The sequence below is a fragment of the Salarias fasciatus genome, chromosome 2, assembly GCF_902148845.1.
Source record: "Salarias fasciatus chromosome 2, fSalaFa1.1, whole genome shotgun sequence".
Lineage (NCBI taxonomy): Eukaryota > Metazoa > Chordata > Actinopteri > Blenniiformes > Blenniidae > Salarias > Salarias fasciatus.
Window position 1 is genome coordinate 22,852,850 of NC_043746.1, and position 19,622 is coordinate 22,872,471.

The 19,622-nt window shown below is 44.2% G+C and overlaps 1 protein-coding gene across 3 annotated transcripts in view; it reads left to right on the forward strand.

Moving 5' to 3' along the window:
• The window catches only part of fgfrl1a (fibroblast growth factor receptor like 1a), a 77,033-nt gene extending 61,707 nt beyond the window's left edge, over nucleotides 1-15,326 (forward strand). For all 3 annotated transcript variants that reach the window (XM_030112961.1, XM_030112950.1, XM_030112969.1), the window contains exons 4-8: nucleotides 2,935-3,012; nucleotides 7,877-8,170; nucleotides 10,134-10,306; nucleotides 10,389-10,569; nucleotides 12,267-15,326. In XM_030112961.1, coding sequence (XP_029968821.1) covers nucleotides 2,935-3,012; nucleotides 7,877-8,170; nucleotides 10,134-10,306; nucleotides 10,389-10,569; nucleotides 12,267-12,718 — 1,178 coding nt within the window. In that variant the 3' untranslated portion in view covers nucleotides 12,719-15,326. The remainder of the gene's footprint in view (nucleotides 1-2,934; nucleotides 3,013-7,876; nucleotides 8,171-10,133; nucleotides 10,307-10,388; nucleotides 10,570-12,266) is intronic.
• Nucleotides 15,327-19,622: the final 4,296 nt, after the last annotated feature.

The following is a 19,622-nucleotide window of genomic DNA, read 5'->3' on the forward strand; positions in this document are numbered from 1 at the left end:
GTGTCTGTATTTCTTTGCACTAAAACAAATAGTCATTTGGAGTTGTGTCCACCAAATGAATGTTATTTTAATGATAGCGCTTCAAGATCACATTTGGTTGTATGTCGCTTTTTTACTTCCAATATAATTTTAGTTCTTTGTTGATTTTGTATTACTTTTTGTTGAACCTGTTTCCCACAAACCACATAAATGTCCGGTTCTCAGTCTGATAACTTGTTGATTGCGGTCTCCCTCGGTTGTTCAGTTGAGGCCCCTGCTGCAGGGGGGAGGGCTTCAGGTTCGACCCCCAAGCCGCCGGGGCTTCAAACGCGCTGGCCTTTCTCAGAACTCGCCGTGCATGTGTCAGGAGGGCGGGACGAAGGGGGGACTCGGACGGGGGGAGAGGAGCGAAGTTTGACGGGAATACCGGCACCTCAAGTTACCACTTCGTTAAATAATGCCAGAGCACATGCACCGACACACCCATGGCGGTATTCATATCACACACACACACACACACACACACACACACACACCACGTGGCATGCCAGCATGCTATTAATACCAGGCCCCAGGATGCAGGTCATGCCTCACATTTGCATTTCAAATGCGCCTTTTATGCCATCATCCAAATAGTGATGCTTTAAAGACATTTGGCGCTGCATTAAACGCCTGCAGCTTTCAGGTGGTCCTCTGGACGCCCGCCCTGTGTACCAACACGCACCATAAACATATCCACTGCCAGTTGCAGGCGCGCTCTCACAGACTTTTTTCCAGGTGGTCCAGAGCTTTCTTCACCCCCACTTCATCCACAGCTACCATCCGGTTTTGGTTGAAGTTTCAGGTTCAAGTCAAGTTAACTGCACACCCCCCCCATATACACATGCGTTTTGACAGGCCGGACTGTACCGGCCCTTTTTTTAGGACCCCGCGGTTCCATTACTTCCATCTTGGAGCGGTTCTGAGCGTGAAGGTTCAGACAGATGTTTGTATCTTTTTCACAATCAGTGAGAGAAGCCACGCTGAGCAGAGGAACCCGATACGGCGGGGCGGATTCAGTGTGATCCACAGAGCGGGATTCAACATGTACAGTGAAGCTGCGCCGGGTTTTCCTCCGTGCTGTTGGGATATGAGGCAAACCAAGCAGAGACGGTCCAGGTGTGAGAGGTTTGATGAAATTTAAAAGCCTGAAGTTGCAGCATGTGGTGCAACTGTTGAGAAGTCATGATTTATCAGGAATACTAAAGAACTTTGCTTCATAAATCTCTGCAACCTTGGTAAAAGGACCTCTTCTCCTGGGATTTCTTGAGCGTCACCTCGAATTGGAATCCAACCTAATTGTCGGCATTGTACAGCACCGTTTGGTGACCCTACAGGAAAACTGCTACTTTCCAGTGTTTCTGCCGTTTCTGTGTAAACAGATAACTTCGCTGTGTTAATGCAAAACTTTTCCGAAATGAAAATGCTCAAAAGATGTGCTTTCACTGGAAACGTCTTTCAAATACGGCCTTATTGTCTCACACATTTTTGTCTTGTTTATGAATTTCCCCATGTCCATCTTTTTTTTTCTGTTACTATTTAATAAAGATATTTATTGAAATTATGTTTTGAAGGCACAAGGTGACGCAAAAAACTCTTTAATTTGTATTTGGCACAATTTAAGTTAAACTAAATAAGGCATTTTCAAGCCTTTCTTTGTTGTAAGTAGCAGATCATGTCTGAATAGTCTTTGTGAAAAACTATGAAGCTAATGCAGAACAAAATGCAATTTAAAAAGCATGCTCATACAATACAGTCAGTTATTGCACTTTTCATTTCAGTTATGAAAAGGGGTGTAAATACTCTGTATTGTGCAGAAAAGACATTTTTTCAACAAGAAATATGTGATTTTTGTCACACATTGTGACTTGTTTTTTTTTTTTTTTTATCCAAATGGTTTATACAGTGGGGGAAAAAAGATTTAGAATGTGTTTCATCGTCGATTATCGGCTGACCGACGTGTTGAGGTGTTTTCCTGTGTTTTCTGATGCAGCAGTCGGGCTAATGAAGCTCAGGCTGCTGCAGATTCACGCTGGTTCTGATAAAAGCTGGAAGAGAGCGCAGTGCTTTGTAGTTTGTTGTGTATGAAGATGCGGTTCAGCAACTGATTGGTGGATAAATACCTACAGCCAGAGGACGGCTCAGTGCACTAAATGATGTTTACCAGCAGAGTAAACATTTACAAACGCCATAAAACTTACTATATATCTGCTGCATACAGCCATCGAGTAGTTTGTTACGTGGCAGGTTGGATGAGCGACACTCAGCCGTGTCCCTGCGCAGATGAGTTTCCCGGCCTGAAGCCCCGCACCTGCTCACCACATGATGCTTCTGCAGAGCTTTTTACCAGTTTAAAAAGAAAAAAAAATCTAATGTAAATCTAAATAGTTTCAAACTGATAGCATTTTACCCTCCAGCATGTGCGCAGCCTGCTTCTAATTTGCAATAATGGAGCGCTGAATCATTTTTATTCACACTGAACAAACATGCATCGCAGCTGCATCGTGTGAAGCCATTATCAAAACTGAAAAATCCCTGCGAGCTGCACACTCTCAGGCTTTTGGAGTTTGTTTCGACTTTGCATTTGTCAGTAATGATCAGGATAACTGCCAGTGCAGGACACCTTTCAGTAAGGAAGGCACAACTGGATAATAAAGACCGGGGATGAGGATCAACGTGTGCTGCAAAAATGATGAATTTATTAATATTTATACACAGGAGTGGGTCGTGTGGAATCTTTCCTCATCTCACACACAATATAAACAGTCAAAAATTACTAAATAACTATCAACAAGCTTCATGAAAGTGTTTTATTGTCTTTTTTCTATGAACCACTAAGATGCCTGATTCGTGTTTGCTGTGTTTAATAAACAAAAGTCACAAAAATGTTCTGTTTTCTGCTCTCTTTTTGACCAGATGACTCCAGTTCAAGAAACGGCGCCGGATCGTCCAGCAGCGGCTCGGAAAATGCCCCCGAGCTGGCCGGGAAACTGGGTAACTCATCCACTCCTCATCAGATCCGAACTGACAGTGCATCACTAGAATATTCACAAAGCTTCGCTTCTAAAACATCTCGTTATGTTACAGCCTCACATGGATATCTTAGCTTTTTACTTTTAACACATTTTCCAAGATTTAAAGACAAAAACAGTCTTTATTGGCATTGTAACATGACAGGATGTGTGGAGAGGGAATCACCTTGAAGGAGAAATGAAGTGAAAAGTTGTGTCTGACACGATTGAAACTGGATCACAGTTTTAAGACGTACAGTAGCCTGTTGTGTGTTTAACACCCTGCACACTGAGGGGGAGTTATGCCCACACACACACACACACACACACACACACACACACACACACACACACACACACACACACACACACACACTCACATCAGGGTGGCTGCTTGTGGAGGTAATTGGCTCTGACAGAGTGGAGAGCAGTCTATTTGTGTGAGGTGTGATTCGGTGGGACACATTCCTTCCTCTGTCCACCCTTCACCCCCACCCTCTGGACGTCTCTTTGGAAACTCCTGTCATGTAACTGAACCGTTCAGTCTCCGCATCTTGTGATCCTTTCGTCACAATTCATCGATGCTCGATCCATATCTTCACTTTTCCTTTCTCATTCACCTCTGGGCCTTTTTCTTCTAATGCAGTCGTCCCTCATGACGACCTTCCATTGCACGTTTTCTATAGCTTGATAACTGTGAGGAGGGTGCGTTCACACAAGTAGCAAAGATCATTTATCTCCAATGGATTCGTCCATTCTCTCACAATGAAATGATAGAGACCAATCCTCTCCCGACCGATTCCTCAGCTGAGAGCAACCAGATCACCTCTGAGACCGACTGTTGATCCTCTCCAAAATCCCAGATCTGTGAAAGTATTATAGTGAAACTGAACCAACATAGTAAAATCAGATTTCCAACACTAACCTGACAGATATATTTCCTGCTTCCTGTATAAAACTCATTCATATCAGAAGATAGATTGGACTTCTGGTAGCATCAAGTATCCAAGGTGGAACTTTTTGAAAGCGTTCCATCTCCATGGAAACAGATGAAAACCACATTTTCCCGACACACTGCTCCTGCCCTTGCTCACTCCACCGTGATATGACTATACCACCCAAGTTGGGCTGCTTGGTCTGAACTGTAAAACTACCAGGGCCCAGGGGAACATGGCCCAGGAGGCCGCCATTGTTATTATTGTCCATCTTCTCATGAATGTGGAAGAACTATTTACTACAGCCGTGGGGCCTCGGTCTTGAAATGTCCTCCCGTAGTGCTGTATGTACGAAATGTTCACTTTCCATGTATTTCATTCCTGTACAGAAAACCCCAACCAGAGTCCAAATCCCCAAATCTTTAACATGGTGATAAGAATAATTCATTTTAAAACTGCGGCGTGCGGCCAAAAATGTCCTCCATGAGTAAAAAGCGACACTATCTCAGGATCTGGATGACACACACTCACAGGTATTTCCTCTTTATTCCGTCTTTAGCGCGGCGTCTGATCAGAGGCGGCCAGCTGGGGGGGGGGGGTCGGCAGTATTTTTACACTGTGAGGTGTGGCGTTGAAGTGGCCCCTGAGACCCAGAACAAGCGTGACCTTCATCGCTCTGGCTCTCACCTCCTCTTCCTCCCTGACCACGGTTTAACTTCACCCTTGCTTCTCCTCTCTCTCTGTTTTTCTTTCTCCCTGCTTCTTCTACCTTTTCTCTTCGCCGTTTAGCACATCGTCTGTCTCCGTCGCTGCCCCGCCACGGCTTTCCATTCCGTCCATCTGTTTTTAACGCCGCGCGCCTTCACCTCGGTTTGAACCTCGCTCATCCTTTTTCCATCTGGTTTCTCCCCGACCTGTGTGACTCGGTCCGTCTAAAGTCGGCTCATTTCGATCGCACCTCGCTCGCGTTCTGGACGTCCTCCAGCCTCATCCCCATCCAGCCGCGCTCTGCTTTGGCTGGCTCTTCCTCCTCTTTGCAATTAATTTGAGCGGACGCCGGCGCAGCAGCTGAATTTACGCAGCCATCGTAGTCGGGTATTAATCTCCGAATCGCCGTCTCATTCGCTCCGTTTCTGTTGAATCTATTGACTCTGACTGGTCACAGTTCAGCTGCAGTCCAGTAGCTTTCCCCAGACTCCAGGGTGGTGGTGTAGGGGGGGGGGGCACGGGGGTGAGACTCAAAAGCCTTTCCGGTATGTTTGTTTTGTCATCCGGCCCGGCTTCGGGCCCGTCTGCTGAGAGTAATGCAGCTGGAGAGAAATCTCCCAATTTGAGCACACAAACCCGTCACATAACTCTTCCCCCCTGTTTGTTTACCCGGAGCTGGAATAATAACCGTGTCTGCAGAAAGAGATGCGACTCGCAGTAGTTTGGGGGAGATTTATCGCCCCGGGTTGATGGTTATCTGCCGTGGCTGGAACATGAGGGCCATAAAATCAAGCGCTCCTGTGAATGATTTCCTCTCCTCGCTCCCTGTTGGATTCTCTTTTTCCACTTTGATGTGCTTTTCACTGATGCTGGTGTTTTTCTTGGGGAGCACATGTGTGTGTGTGTGTGTGTGGAGAACGTATATGGAAGGGGTCAGTGTCCAGCAGCTTCAGTTATTTTTCAGGAGAGATATGTAACTTTAAATGACTAGAAGGAGGCAAGTCGTGCGACTGCTGGAGGGGTGTGGGCTTTCAGAGGAGGATTTTTACAAAACGCTTGCTTTGATGCAACGCTTGAGGTGAAGTTTGTGACTTTTTAAGTGAAAATTTGTTCTGTTGTGTTTGAGAAAACACACTTTTTGGTACTTAACTCTAAAACCAAACCTGGTCCTTTCACCCACACTACTTTTTAATGACCTTAGACAAAGCATTTCTACGTACTTACTGTGCTGGTGTAGTTTATTCAGATCTCTGATAGCACTTTTCTGAAAACTTTTCCTTGTTTTGCCCTCAAGTTGAAGCTTAAAAGGAAAGACTTCCTCTTTCTGTTAAAAAAAAAAAAAAAAAAAAAACATTTCAGAAATGTTTCAATTAAATTAATAGTGTTTCATGTAAACTCCGGATTATTATCTGGTTTCACTCATTTACTTGTTTCTGACTTCAGACTGTGACATTAAGTTAATCATGCACTCATCACGTAAATTTATAACGTGACATTGAGTTGAAGCAGAGAAACTCAGCTACAATAATGAATATTTTCACATGCTCCAAACTCCAACACCAAAATCCATTATATAAACCATTTTCCTGAAGTTTTTCCAATATTTGGACACCTAAATTGTGCGAATAGATCTTGCGGCTGCAGAGATGCTCTTAGCTCATTTTGGGTTCGTCATTTTTGAGCAGAAGCCTGGAAAGTGAGCTCCGACTCAAAGGGCCAGGTTGTGTTTGGAAGCCGTCTCTTTCCGTCCATGCGTCTCCTCCACGCATCTTCACCTCTCCATCCAACCTGAGGTCGCGGGGTTCCCGAGGTGTGTGAGCAGGACCGACCTTCGACCTGCCATTCAGTGACCCATTCAGAGTCACCAGCCAACCTCGGCCATGTTTTTTTGGAGAAAACGTCCATATAGAGAAAACACGACCATTAACTTCACTACGATGCAGCCCAAAAACTGCTGGCAGGCTGCAGAATCGGTCTTCCCGCTCTTGTGAGTAAGACTTCGGTGTCACGGACAAGAGGAAGTGATTCAAACATTTCTGCTCAAACAAAACAATTAGGGTTTATTACAGCAGATGAGGCTGTGTATATACAGGGAGGCACGCCGCCATATGTTGTTTCAGCACAACATGAACTCCTGGCACGGCCCGCGGCGGTGACCTCAGCCGCTGCTACAACAAAAACCCAGCAAGTCGAAGAGTCTCATATTCCATCCTGAAATGCCCTCCATCCTCTCTCCAGGCTGACATGATTTCATTCTTTGTGTTTACACACGGCGTCAGTGCACAGAAGCCTCTTCACGCCAGCCGTGGATGCAGATTATTGTTATTTTCATTGACTTCAAAGAAATGGATTTCATGGGGCATAATGGAAAAGTTAAGCGCCCGCGATGACTGTTCTCGGGGCAGAAAATGAATTTGTAATCACATTAGTTGCTGCAGATGTCGGCACGCATAAACAGTGATTCGACCATCAAAACATCAGATTTAGTAAACAGGGAAACAGGGACGCACAGTTCCTGAAGCCAAACCAGCATTCGTACAGTATGTGCAAGTTTATCGGAGTCTCAAACAATCCTTTGAAAGATTCTCGTTGTTCTCTGCTGACATTTTTAATTTTTCTCAGCAGGAAAAAAATATGAATTTTTAAAAAACGATGGCAAGATGTGAATAAATTAAAATGAGAAGGTGGATCTAAAATCTGTCAAAGACAGTACAAGACGTAATGTAATGGAAGAGCTGTTTCTGTCACATATAACATGACTCTGATTCACTGCTTGGTGGAATAATAAAAGTGTGGCTTCAGCATCTTGAATGAATCCCACCGTTTCCCCCCGTGTTCCCCTTTCACTGGCCTGAGGAACAGACACTGCTTGTAAACATAAAGCTGCTCCATAAACCTTTTACCATCTCCCAATAACTTTTACTGGTCCCATCTTTCCACTTCCACCCTTTTTCCCCACCTGTTCCATGCGTCTTTTTCCCCCATCTGCAGGCACAAATTCATCAGCTCCCCTCAGGGCGCTTCAAGACATTCTCTCAATTCTGCACTCAGATTTTCAGATTCTGCAAACAGGCTCTAGATTCAAGAACCGCTTCAAAACCTCACAGAGTTGAGAATGTTAACTTATTCTAGAACTCTTGACAGATTCCAGAGCACAATGTTCCCTCTCCATGCCATCCTCATTACCCCGCCCCTCTCCCGCAGTGCGACCACGCTTCACCCAGCCCGCCAAGATGAGGAAGCGGGTGATCGCCAGGCCGGTGGGCAGCTCGGTGCGCCTGAAGTGCACGGCGAGCGGGAACCCCCGGCCCGACATCGTGTGGCTGAAGGACAGCAGGCCGCTGGTGGACAACGACAGCGGCGCGGCGGGCGAGGCCAAGAAGAAGAGGTGGACGCTGAGTCTGAAGAACCTGACGCCGGAGCACAGCGGGAAGTACACCTGCCACGTCTCCAACCGGGCCGGGGAGATCAACGCCACCTACAAGGTGGAGGTCATACGTGAGTCACTTTCTTTCTTTTTCTTTTCCCACTGGCAGTGCAGCGGTAAATGATTTCTAAATGATTCCTTCTCAGTTAGGGAGGGAGCTGTTCTTCGGTTATGAGCAGTGAAAGCATTAATTCAGTATTCGTGGCTTTAGACTAATCCAGATCTCACCAGCGGGCTGCCTCATGAGCCAAGAACGGCTTTTAAACACACAAGAGACTCCAGTCTGGAACAAATGACCAAAAACCTCAAAGAAAATAATGATTTTTATTTTTTTTTTTTTATTTTTTTTGCTAGTGGACACAACACAATAACTGAGACTTGAACTGAGATATCTGTGCTCCAGAAGGTTTCATTAAACCTGGTTTTATGTTGAGATTGCAGCCGTTTCCTGTTGTAATTGCGTGCAGACATTATCTTTATGTATACTATGTTTACGGGTCCAGCTAACTCGAGATGAAGTTGGGCTGCATGCGGCCCCTGAACTGAAACGTGTTTGACACCCCTCCTTTAAAGCCCGGTCTTGTTGATCGCCGGCGTCATGGAGGCGACGGAGGGACGGTGAGCGAGCGAGCAAGCTGCAGATTTAGTCTCAGAACGGTTGAGTTTCACCGATGACAGCAGAAAGTGTGTTTTGACGAGCTGCGGCTGTTTGTTGAAACGTTCGCTGGTGTTAGAAAGCTGCAGGAGCTTCTCGGATGGGAGGTGATTTAATGTTGACCCGTTTGCTGCAGAGTTGTGGAGTGTGTAGTGTGTGTGTGGTGTGCGTGCGTGTGTGTGTGTGTGTGTGTGTGTGTGTGTGTGTGTGTGTGTGTGTGTGTGTGTGTGTGTGTGAGCGCTTGCATGTGCTGAACGGAGCGTAACCAAATGTTATAGGTCTGTTGAGAGGCTCAAACTAGCTCTCTTTACTCTCACTTTACTCACCACATCTGTTCGACATTACACTACAGCTGGAGTCTTTCCTCACACACACACACACACACACACACACACACACACACACAGGAGGGAAATCAAATCATGCCTTGCTTTTGTCAAATATGACTTTTTTTGTTGGTTTCTTGGTTCAGTCAGTTAAACACATCCAGTAAAAACTAATATTTAAAAACATTCAAAGATGGAGACCCTCCATGTGTTGTTTCCATGCTTCATCTATCTGATATCTAGCTGTTAATGGATGAAGCGTATTATTTCCAATCTTTCTTTTTGAGGGTGTTTTTCCCAAAGCTGTGAGAAATATGTCTTTATGTATTCTTACTTGTCAGTTTAGTCAAGGGACCATTGACAACAGATGAATCCTCTTAAGGAACCAAACTTCTTTGTCTGTTTGTCCCCGTTCAGCTGCTTTGGGATCCCTGCTGTTATGATGCTTCTGAAGTGTCTTTAATCAGATTTGATTATTCAGATTAAATGACCTTCTTTCACCACATCCGAATGTGATTATTCCACATTTAATGTTCTTTGTTTTCCAGAATCTTAGCTGGTCCTCCTTTGAACTGTCAACACGGCACTTTGTTTTCTAGTTATTTAACTGTATTCATTAGTTTTAAAAGACAAGACTGTGGTAACTGTTAAATGCTTCTCATTTCTTTATTTCAGACTGAAATAATTGTTATCTTTTCTAATACAGGTTTCTTAATTTGCACATGTAAATATGCAAGATAATAGCTGAATTTCCATTTTCACTAACTTGGCAGGTAAAATCAATTACATAAAACGAAACACTACAACACAACAACAAGAGGGACAACGATTGTAGTGCAAAATAGGGAATCTATTGTTCATTTACAACCTCATCAACTGGAATGTGTCAGATTCTTCCATCTGTGTATCCGCGGTGCATTTCCACCTGTAGTGAAATGAGTTTGTCTTCTGTTAATCAGCTGAAATGAACCGACCAGAAACATGAGAGACCGTTCAGTGCAGCTGTTCCTTCAGGTGTCTGTGTGACCACGTCTGAGCGTTCTCTCCCTGCAGAGCGTACTAACTCCAAGCCCATCCTGACCGGGACTCATCCCGTCAACACCACGGTGGACTACGGAGGAACCACGTCCTTCCAGTGCAAAGTCCGCAGCGACGTCAAGCCGGTGATCCAGTGGCTGAAGAGAGTCGAACCCGGAGACGAGAACAAATTCAACTCCACCATAGAGGTACGGAAAGACGCAAAAACCTAACCTGCTGCAGAAATGCTCTGTTCAGTCATTAACGCCGGAATAAAAATGCTTCTTGAAGGTTGGAGACCATCGCTTCGTGGTGCTGCCGACGGGAGAGGTCTGGTCCCGCCCTGACGGATCCTACCTCAACAAGCTGCTGATCACCAGAGCGAAGGAGGAGGACGCCGGCATGTACATCTGCCTGGGGGCCAACACCATGGGCTACAGCTTCAGGAGCGCCTACCTGACCGTGCTGCCAGGTAACGGGGAGAGCGCTGCCTGGAGGCCAGCGGTCCTCAGGCCCTTAAGTACATTCACCTTAAGTGGGTAAAACCACAAAAACTCCAGAGGTGTGAAAACATAGTTCCCTAAAACTATGTTAAAATCCTCCACTGTCAAGGTTCAGACTCAGACTCGGGCAAAGAATGTTTTATTTACAGTCAGGGAACCCAACACAAAGAACCAGACTGATCCAGTACAGCAGGAAAAAGCGTTGAAACTTCCAGGGAACAAAACGAGTCTCTAAGATCTTTTTATTGTAACCAGCTGAGGACTCAGTCAGTCACCCTCTGACTCTGATAGAACACAAACTGACAAGCTGCGAGCCGAGCTGGCCGAGGACTGAACAGAACTGGAGGGAGAGATGAGTTGTTTGATGTTGACCACACCCCACTGCAGGTGAGAGCACTCAGGTGATCAGCAGCTCCCCTGCACCAGTCCTCACCTCAGTCACCAGAAGCCCACCTACAGAGAGAGAAAGGAGGAAGAAGAAGAAACCGGCGGCCTGCCACTAGCTGGAGCCACAGGTAGAGGGCGTGACGTCCACTACAAAACTCATAATTCTGATCTAAAGAAAACAAAATCCTTAATTAAGAATAAACTGAACCAATCACCCAGATGAATAAATGAAATCCTTAAACCATATCTAAAATCTGTGACACCACCCCTCGCCTGTTCTCCACTCTTGGTCCAGCCTGGAACCTTCTTTAGTGGCGTCCGGTCCCCCCGAGGAGGAGCAGAAGGTGAGTAAAAAAAAAAATCACACACTTCACCACACTCACACCCAACAGCTTCCCACAGCCACACTGCATGCACACCGACAGCTAAAAGACAGGCCAGTTATAAACACTCACAGATTTTGCACATTCCCCAACTGACTTGTCGTGTTTGTCTCTGCAGGTCCGCCGCCATCACCGCAGGAGACGCACCCCGACTGGACCCATGAGCAAACAGCTTCCAATAAAGAAATCATTTTCAAATGACTATAGTAGTGCAAATTCTTCTTTTATGTGCATAGCTTACTTCAGAAGTGCTTTGTGAGTGAGAAAGAGTGCTCAGTGCAAAGTGGAGTCATGTTACCAGTAACGACCGGCCTGTTCGTTACACACTTACAATAATATATCTTATTCATTTATGAAGTTAAGGTTCATAGTATTGCACATTTTATTAAATTTAACCTATTTCGTTACTTGATTTTAACACTTTTGCTCCTATTTTCACATTTTTTTGTCAATTTTGAAATTTTAGCTGGTTTAACCATTTTACCTCCTTTTAAGCAGTTTTATATACTTTTTGTAACCCTATTTATGTTGTTTTTTTAGAAATTCTAGACATTTTGTATTATTTTTTTTTTAACGTTCTATCACATTTTTTCCCAATTTCTTGTGGCTTCAGCTAGTTTTACTTGTACTGTTTTTTTTAATTCCTTTTGAACCGGGAGTGATGGATCATTTGGAATAGTACTGTGGTGTGTCACTATAATTATATATATATATATATATATATATATATATATATATATATATATATATATATATATATATATATATATATATAGTGAAAGCTTCGTGGAGCCGCTGCAGAGGGACTGTAGAGCCACATGTTGCCTTGACTAAAGATGTCAAAAGAAAACAATGAAGTGAGTTCAGTGAGCTGACAGTTTGTGCCGTGTCTGCAGATCGGAAGCCTCCGCCCGTCCCGGTGCCCACCGCCACCTCCCCCGGCCTGCCCTGGCCCGTCATCATCGGGATCCCAGCGGGCGTGGCCTTCATCTTCGGCACCGCCCTCCTCTGGTTCTGCCGCTCCAAACGCACCTGCTCCTCCTCTTCCTCTTCCTCCTCCTCCACCTCCTCGTCCTCCTCCTCCTCCTCCGCCCTGCCCGCCGCCCAGCGTCTGCCCGCCGCCAGCCGGGACCGCGGCGCCCAGCCGGCCGGCGGGGACAAGGACCACCTGTCCTACGAGGACTACATCGCCCACCAGCAGCTGCTCCTGGCTCAGGGCGGCGGCGGCGGCGCCACCGCTCTGGCCCCCAAGGTCTACCCCAAGATCTACACCGACATCCACACGCACACGCACTCGCACGTGGACGGCAAGGTGCACCAGCACCAGCACATCCACTACCAGTGTTAGCGGCGGCTGGCGCACGCACGCCGAACGTGCACGCTCTCACGCACGGACCTGGGATCACTCAGAGCACGAACAATGAAGAATGTGAAGAAAGAAGGTTTTTATGTTGGGTTATTTTTCCGTACTTAACTCTTCTTAGCGCCTCGTCCGCAGCCTCGGCTAACTGCAGTTTCAAGGAAACGTCAACCACAACCACAACCTCCTCAGTCCCAGTGAACAAACACCTCGCTCACACTCCAGGGCTCCACATATAGCCACGTATATTTATATATATGCATATGTATAAATGATTATATGGCATTTAGCACTCTGGGTAATCTCTAAAGAGCAGTGCAGTCTGTGTTTGTGAAACCTTTCATTTCACCGTATCTCAGGCTTCAGCCAGACTGGATCAAGTCTGGATTTCCCTCAAACCGATTCTGTTAGATCATCAGGCGATCTTTACTTTCACACAATTCTGTCCTTTTTCCTTCACTTTAACTTTAACCTTTGCCAGAATCCGCCTGTTCCCCCCTACTCCCCCCCCCCCCCCCCAAAAAAAAAAAAAAAAGATTGGACTCATCAGCCGGCAGCAGAACGGGATCAGGAACAATGCCTCCAATGGTTTCCAGATTTCAGGGCTCAGAGCTGGATCTCCAGATATGTTGCAGATTCTTCTGCTTCTATTATGAGATTTGGAGGCTTTAAAGAAGAAAGACTCGACGTGGAGCTGTTTGTTGTGAGGATGAGTCTTCTCCTCCTTTAATCAGGGCTTTAAATCTGCTTCATCCACTCCGACTTCACCCCCAGAGCTGCTGTTTCTGTTTCATCTATTAGAAAAACAGAACAGAACAATGCAGACGTGAACGCTGCAGGTTCCTCAAACTGCATTTTCGATATGATTCATTTCAAAGTGTGAAAATTCCACGTTTTGCTTTTTACTACACATAAAAAGAAGAATTTCAGACTTATAATTCATGCAAATCACAAACAGAGGGGTTTTTTTCCAATGAGAGGTCAAAATGATCCCAATTTAACTTTCAAGATGCTTCAGTGTTTTTACTTTATATGGAATGAATGTAGATAAACCGTCAATTAAATCGTCTAAATATAGTTTGCATTTTTTAAATACAAATATATTTAAGCTTTTTGTATTTTTCATTCTTTATCAATTTAATTTACTTCATGGAAATATAAATTCAGGACTCATTTCTTCCTTTTTTCATGCCACAAATATCACAAACTGCATTTTAGTAATATGAGAAAAAATAACTTTCAGAAGAAATGGTTTTATTTTCTTTTTTTCAAAGGAGCTTTAATTGAACTGTTTTAGATTAAAAGCGGCATATTTTAACAGATAAAACAGAAACAAGTAAGAGCAGGAAAACTGACATCACCACTATGAGTGTGTCCCCAAATCACCGTTCAGCGGAGAAGTTGAGTAGTCTGACAATTTATTGAAACTTTCATATATTTTACATTTATTCAACATGAAGTGAAATATTTCATTCCTTCTAAAAAGAGGAATTTTCAAAGAACCACTGTTACACCATTTGGCCTCACTTCATTCTTTTTTATATTCTTTATTTTTCTGTTAATTATCTATCTTTTCCCCCCTGCTGTGTTTCCCGCCCTCATCAGCTCGCACTACAGTTCTTCTTTTCTCCTCACCTTGTTGTTTGTGTTTGATCCTCAATCTGACCGCTATCTCTAAAAATAACAGTAATCTGCTCAAATTCGGCCTCCAGCTGTTTCACTTTACAACTCAAAGCCTCGTACGGTTAAAGAAAACAGCGTGCTGGCCGAAAACATGCATCCACATGAATTATTACCGACTCTTTTCCTCTGCAGGCTCACAAACGGCGACGACTTTACGAGACGCTCCTCAAGTAAGCATGTGCCAGGAAATGATATTTTGGAATCATCTGGTGGATTCACCTCTTGTTCTTTGCACATAAATCCCAAAACTGTAGAAGGAAAATGTACAGATATATTTTTTTAGCTATTTCCTATACCCCTGTGTTTTTTTCCATTGTTATGTTTTTATCTCCATTCACAAAAAAATTGAGCAGACCATAAATTCATAGGGTCGTTTTTGGTTTCGTCACGTCCCATAAACAGGCAACTTCTTTTTTTTTTTTTTTTTTTTTTTTTTTTAAGATGTTTATTGATTTGGTTGTTCGTCCTCATATTTTGTCAAAAATATCCCATTGGAGTGACGTGATTCTCTTCAAGTCAGTCCCTCTGATAATGGTTTGATCCAAGATTTAATGTCATATAAAAAAGTAGTAAATGCCTCCCTTTGAGTTTTAAGCTTAATAATATTAAAGGAAGTTTAAAATGATTCTCCAAATTATATTAACAGAGTAATTAAATTATATTAGGATGATTAAAAACCTTATGATTTGGTCCAAGTTGTTTGTGACTGATTTCTGGCACATTGCCCCCAAGTTCAGAACCACAAGATTTCTGAACTTTTTTTTTCCCTAAAATAGAGTGGTGACAATCAAATCAAAAATGTATCACTTCAAAGAAAGTACATGATTTTCTCATAATTGTTCAGTCTGAGGATTGTTATTGTCTCTACTGCCAGGTACTTTTACAAAAAGCAGATGATCACCAACAATTAACTTTAAAAGTCATTTATTGATTAAATTAGGACATTGATATTGACATAAAGGTCAGATTCAGTTTTCAGGGAAATTGAATTTCCCCGTCATCTGCTTCAGAATGGTTTGTCGGCATGTGAAGAATAGACTTTTACTTTTTTGAATAATAAAATAAGCCCTGTCTTGCCAATTCCATCTGCACAATAATAAAAATAACTTTATAATAAAAAAAATCTTCAAACTGCCTCATCATGGTTTGGTCAGAGATCTTTCAGGTTTTTTTTTTTTATTATTTGTGCTGCTAAAAACATGTCAGTTATATTTCTTTTCGTTTCCTAAACCTCCTTTTTATGTGTCAAAGCTAAAGGACTGCCAGCAGACTGTATATGTGCTCACTCCACTTGTATGTACATGAAACGACTGTTAGTGTTGAGATCAAATAGATGATTCAGAGGTTGGACTGTTCAGAACATCGGCCCATACAAACATTGTTACAGGCTATATTAAAGAAAAGGTGTGTTTATAATTTATTTGTTTCTTTTTGACATGTTTATTTGTATTTCCTATAATTGGGCATTATACTGCATGGATGGATGTTGTGTTTCTCGTCATAATGGGAGCTATGTAGCAAACCGCAGGTCCACGTCATTGTAAGATACTGTATTTATACGTGCTGACAAAGTATACGAAATTCTATCGATAATCTTTTTATCGACAATCTTGTACAGTCATTTAGGTCAAAATGTGTTTCTCTTCCCAGTGTAATCATGTTATTGGTGCCATTAAAAAAAAGGAAAAGATCTTGTCTCTGTTTAATTCTTCATGGGATCGGAGGCGATGTGGACTCCACCGTTGGTCAGCGCGTCATTTTGATTTGTATTTTGCAGGCAATAAGTTTATTCTAGAGAAAAAAATCTGCACAGAGAGGCTCAAACTAGAGATTTGCACAAATTTAGTGTAAACCATTACAACAACGTGGAATTTTATTTAAAGTAGATATTTGTAAAATGTTCTTTGAATTATTCAAAAGTAAAATATTCACATATATTTTCTTTAGTAAATGGTTTAGTTTAGAAATAAGGTCTGTTTTATGATCACTTTGCTTCTCTTCCTTTTCAAGCATTTGCAAAAGATCATATTTTAAATGTAACATAATTTTGTGTCATTGAAGGTACAAACGATAGTATTTTGATTGAATGAAAATCATTATGACCTCAATCAGTCCTCATCTCATCTGTAAGAAACGTTTTCTGAAATCCTGCTGGTAATTCCAGTAAAATCAGTGGGTTTTCTTACTTTATATGGACTTTTTTTATTCTTGTGATACACAATATTACCACTAGATGGTATCTTGAGTCACTCAACACCGCCATCTAATGTCCATAAAACTTGCATGTCTCTTCAAGTGATAAAAATACATCTCAGTAAAAGAACAAAACTAATTCTTAAATTGTCCATTTCCACCAGTATAGCCTCATTTTGTGGGGAAATTCGCTTAAACGTCTTGTAAATGTTTGAAATTAAAAAATCTAAAAGACTGAAACTGAACAGTTTTATCTCCAAGTCAGAATTCTGCTTCTCTCTTAAGAATCCTCCCTGAAAGATGTAACTCCTGATCCATAAACTGTATTTCTTATGTCCTTTATATGACGTTGGATTATACTGTTACTGTGCCATTGGTCTTGTATCCATGATGATAAAATTGCATACTGAGTTTGGGAGAATTTTATTTGAGGAAGGAAATGAACAATATAAATGTAGAAAGACGGGAAATACTTCACTGGAATCTGTGCTTCACAAGATGTTTTGCTAAAATCAGCACTTTTTCAGGCGCGTGTCCGAGCGGAGTGAGGGATTTACAAAGCTCTCATAAACGCAGCAGCTGTGAAAGACTGAACACATTGGTGTGAGGATGAGATAAGAACAACAAAAACAGAAGGGATCCGAGACGTGTGATGATGGTCCGAGTGTATTTCCATCCTTGACATTTAAATCCCATTTAGTTCCCCTTATCTGCAGAGATAGCGGTTATCTCCTGAGTCTGATTGACTTTGCAGTCAGGAGGGAGGGAGGACAGGAGGAGGAGGAGGAGGAGGAGGAGCTGCTCTGATGACAGATGTGTTGAGCTCACTGCGGAGATGAGAGAATGGAGATGAGTGGAGAACTGTCAAACAAGACTGGAAAAAAATGAGCAGGCCGGGAAGTGAGATTACCTCTGAGATCAGGGGTGTCGAACGTGTGACCCGCGGGCCAAAACAGGACAGCTAGACAGTAATAAAGACAACCTTGCAAAGTATAAAAACATACAAGTTTAGATTTAACATTGACAGCCTTCATGCTTGGTTTGCTTACAGATTAGGTTAGAGCAGCATTAGCTAGCTAGCATGCTAAAGGACCGCTAGCAGTTCTCACAGAGAGAATACTGCCGCTTCTCGCCGAGGCTCGATGGCTGTGTGTGGTTTGCATGTTTTCCCTGAGCGTGCATGTTATCTCTACAGCTCCTCCAGCTGGTGAACCCTCAAATGATCCCCACTCATCTGAAGAAGCCTTCTGCACATTGAATGTGAACTTTTTCAACTTGTGCGGGTCTGCGTTGTGTATTTCATGCAGCGAAGTGTCTCAGCTGTGGATGAAGGTTTTCAACTCTCTGCCAGCCGCGCTCTGTCTGCTGGCATGACCCGGTGCACCGGGGCCGCATGTTAGCACCTCCGGCCCTCGCGGTCTCGGAGGACCCCGGGGCTGTCGGCGGAGGGTCCCAGCGTGCGGCTGGCTGGTTAAAAGGGTGTGAACTCGCCCAGGAGATTCCTGGACGCTTGAGTCAACAGCAGCTGTGCTTTGTGATGAAGAGAAGCTGTCCAAAGAGCTTTCTTCTCTCCCTCCTTTTTTTTTTTGCTTTTCTTCACTCGCAACTGCCTTTTCTGCGTGAGGGGAGCAGTCAGGTGAATGGAGGCAGTGACCATGAAGCGCTCACATGCACACACACCTGGACACACACACACACACACACACACACACACACGGAAGATACCTGCACACACTCACACGGGCGAAAGTCTTGACAGGTAAACAGGCAGCGTGCGGACGTCTCGCACGCACAGGAGCCCAGATGGGAGCGACGCAGACACCTGGCTGGCTCGGAGCCGCCGCTGTGTTTGCTGGCCTCTCCCTCAGTAATCATCCTCCACGCCGCCGTTAAAACTAAAGACAACAACAGCACAAAGGAGGGGGCAACAGGCGGCTCCCATCCTTCTTCCAGCCTTTCTCCGCCGCCCCGTACCAAATGTTTACCTTCCCCCCCTCCTCCGCCCGTGAAAAGAGAGGGATGTGGACAGACAGGGTGAGAAGAGAAAGAAATCTGGCAGAGGGGAAGGCAGCCAGGGCCTTTAAAGTCTGCCACAGAGCCGTGACAAAAGCCTCCTAATCTCCGTGTTGTCTTTCGGCCCCTTTTTCTCCCTGCACATCCTGCCAAGTGTGTATGTGTGTGTGTGTGTGTGTGAGCATGAGAGAAACTAGCAGCCAGTGCTTATGCAAGCGGCAGTGTGCATGTCTGTGAGCTGGAGGGAGCGGTGGCAGTGTGTGTGTGTGTGTGTGTGTGTGTGTGTGTGTGTGTGTGTGTGTGTGTGTGTGTGTGTGTGACAGGGAGGCGCTGTTTGTGAGCAGCACAGGAAAGGAATCTTTCCACAGCCGTCCTGACATCACTCAGGCATACGGCGGACGGCTGCAGGAGGCCCCCCGCTCTCAAAGGCGGCGGCCCCCGCCTGCACTCACATGTGGGATGCCAGTGTGTGTGTGTGTGTGTGTGTGTGTGTGTGTGTGTGTGAGTATTGAAGAGCATATGAGTGGCCCAGGTCACCGAAGCTCACCTGTTCCTCTTTGTTGAAGATGTTGTAACGTTCAGGCGGAAGAGAGCTGAATGGGGGCGGGTCATGAGCAGAGCTCTATCCTGATCTTTTCATGCTCCACAAAAGCAGCAGATGAGACCAGAGGTGTGTGTGTGTGTGTGTGTGTGTGTGTGTGTGTATGTGTGTGTGTGTACTGTGCTTGAATTACTTACCGTAAGTTGTGGGAACAAACAGCAGCTTGTGGACATGTTCTGAGTGCTTAAAGCAAGTGTTCATATGATCAATCATCTTCTGGAAATGACTACTGTCCTGTGGATTGATTGAAATGTGTGTGTGTGTGTGTGTGTGTGTGTGTGTGTGTGTGTGTGTGTGTGTGTGTGTGTGTGTGTGTGTGAGACCTGAGCGTCCCGTCCTCATCCTGCAGATCCCTATCTGGGACAGCTGTGGTCCACAGACCTTCACACTCAGCAGAGGAAT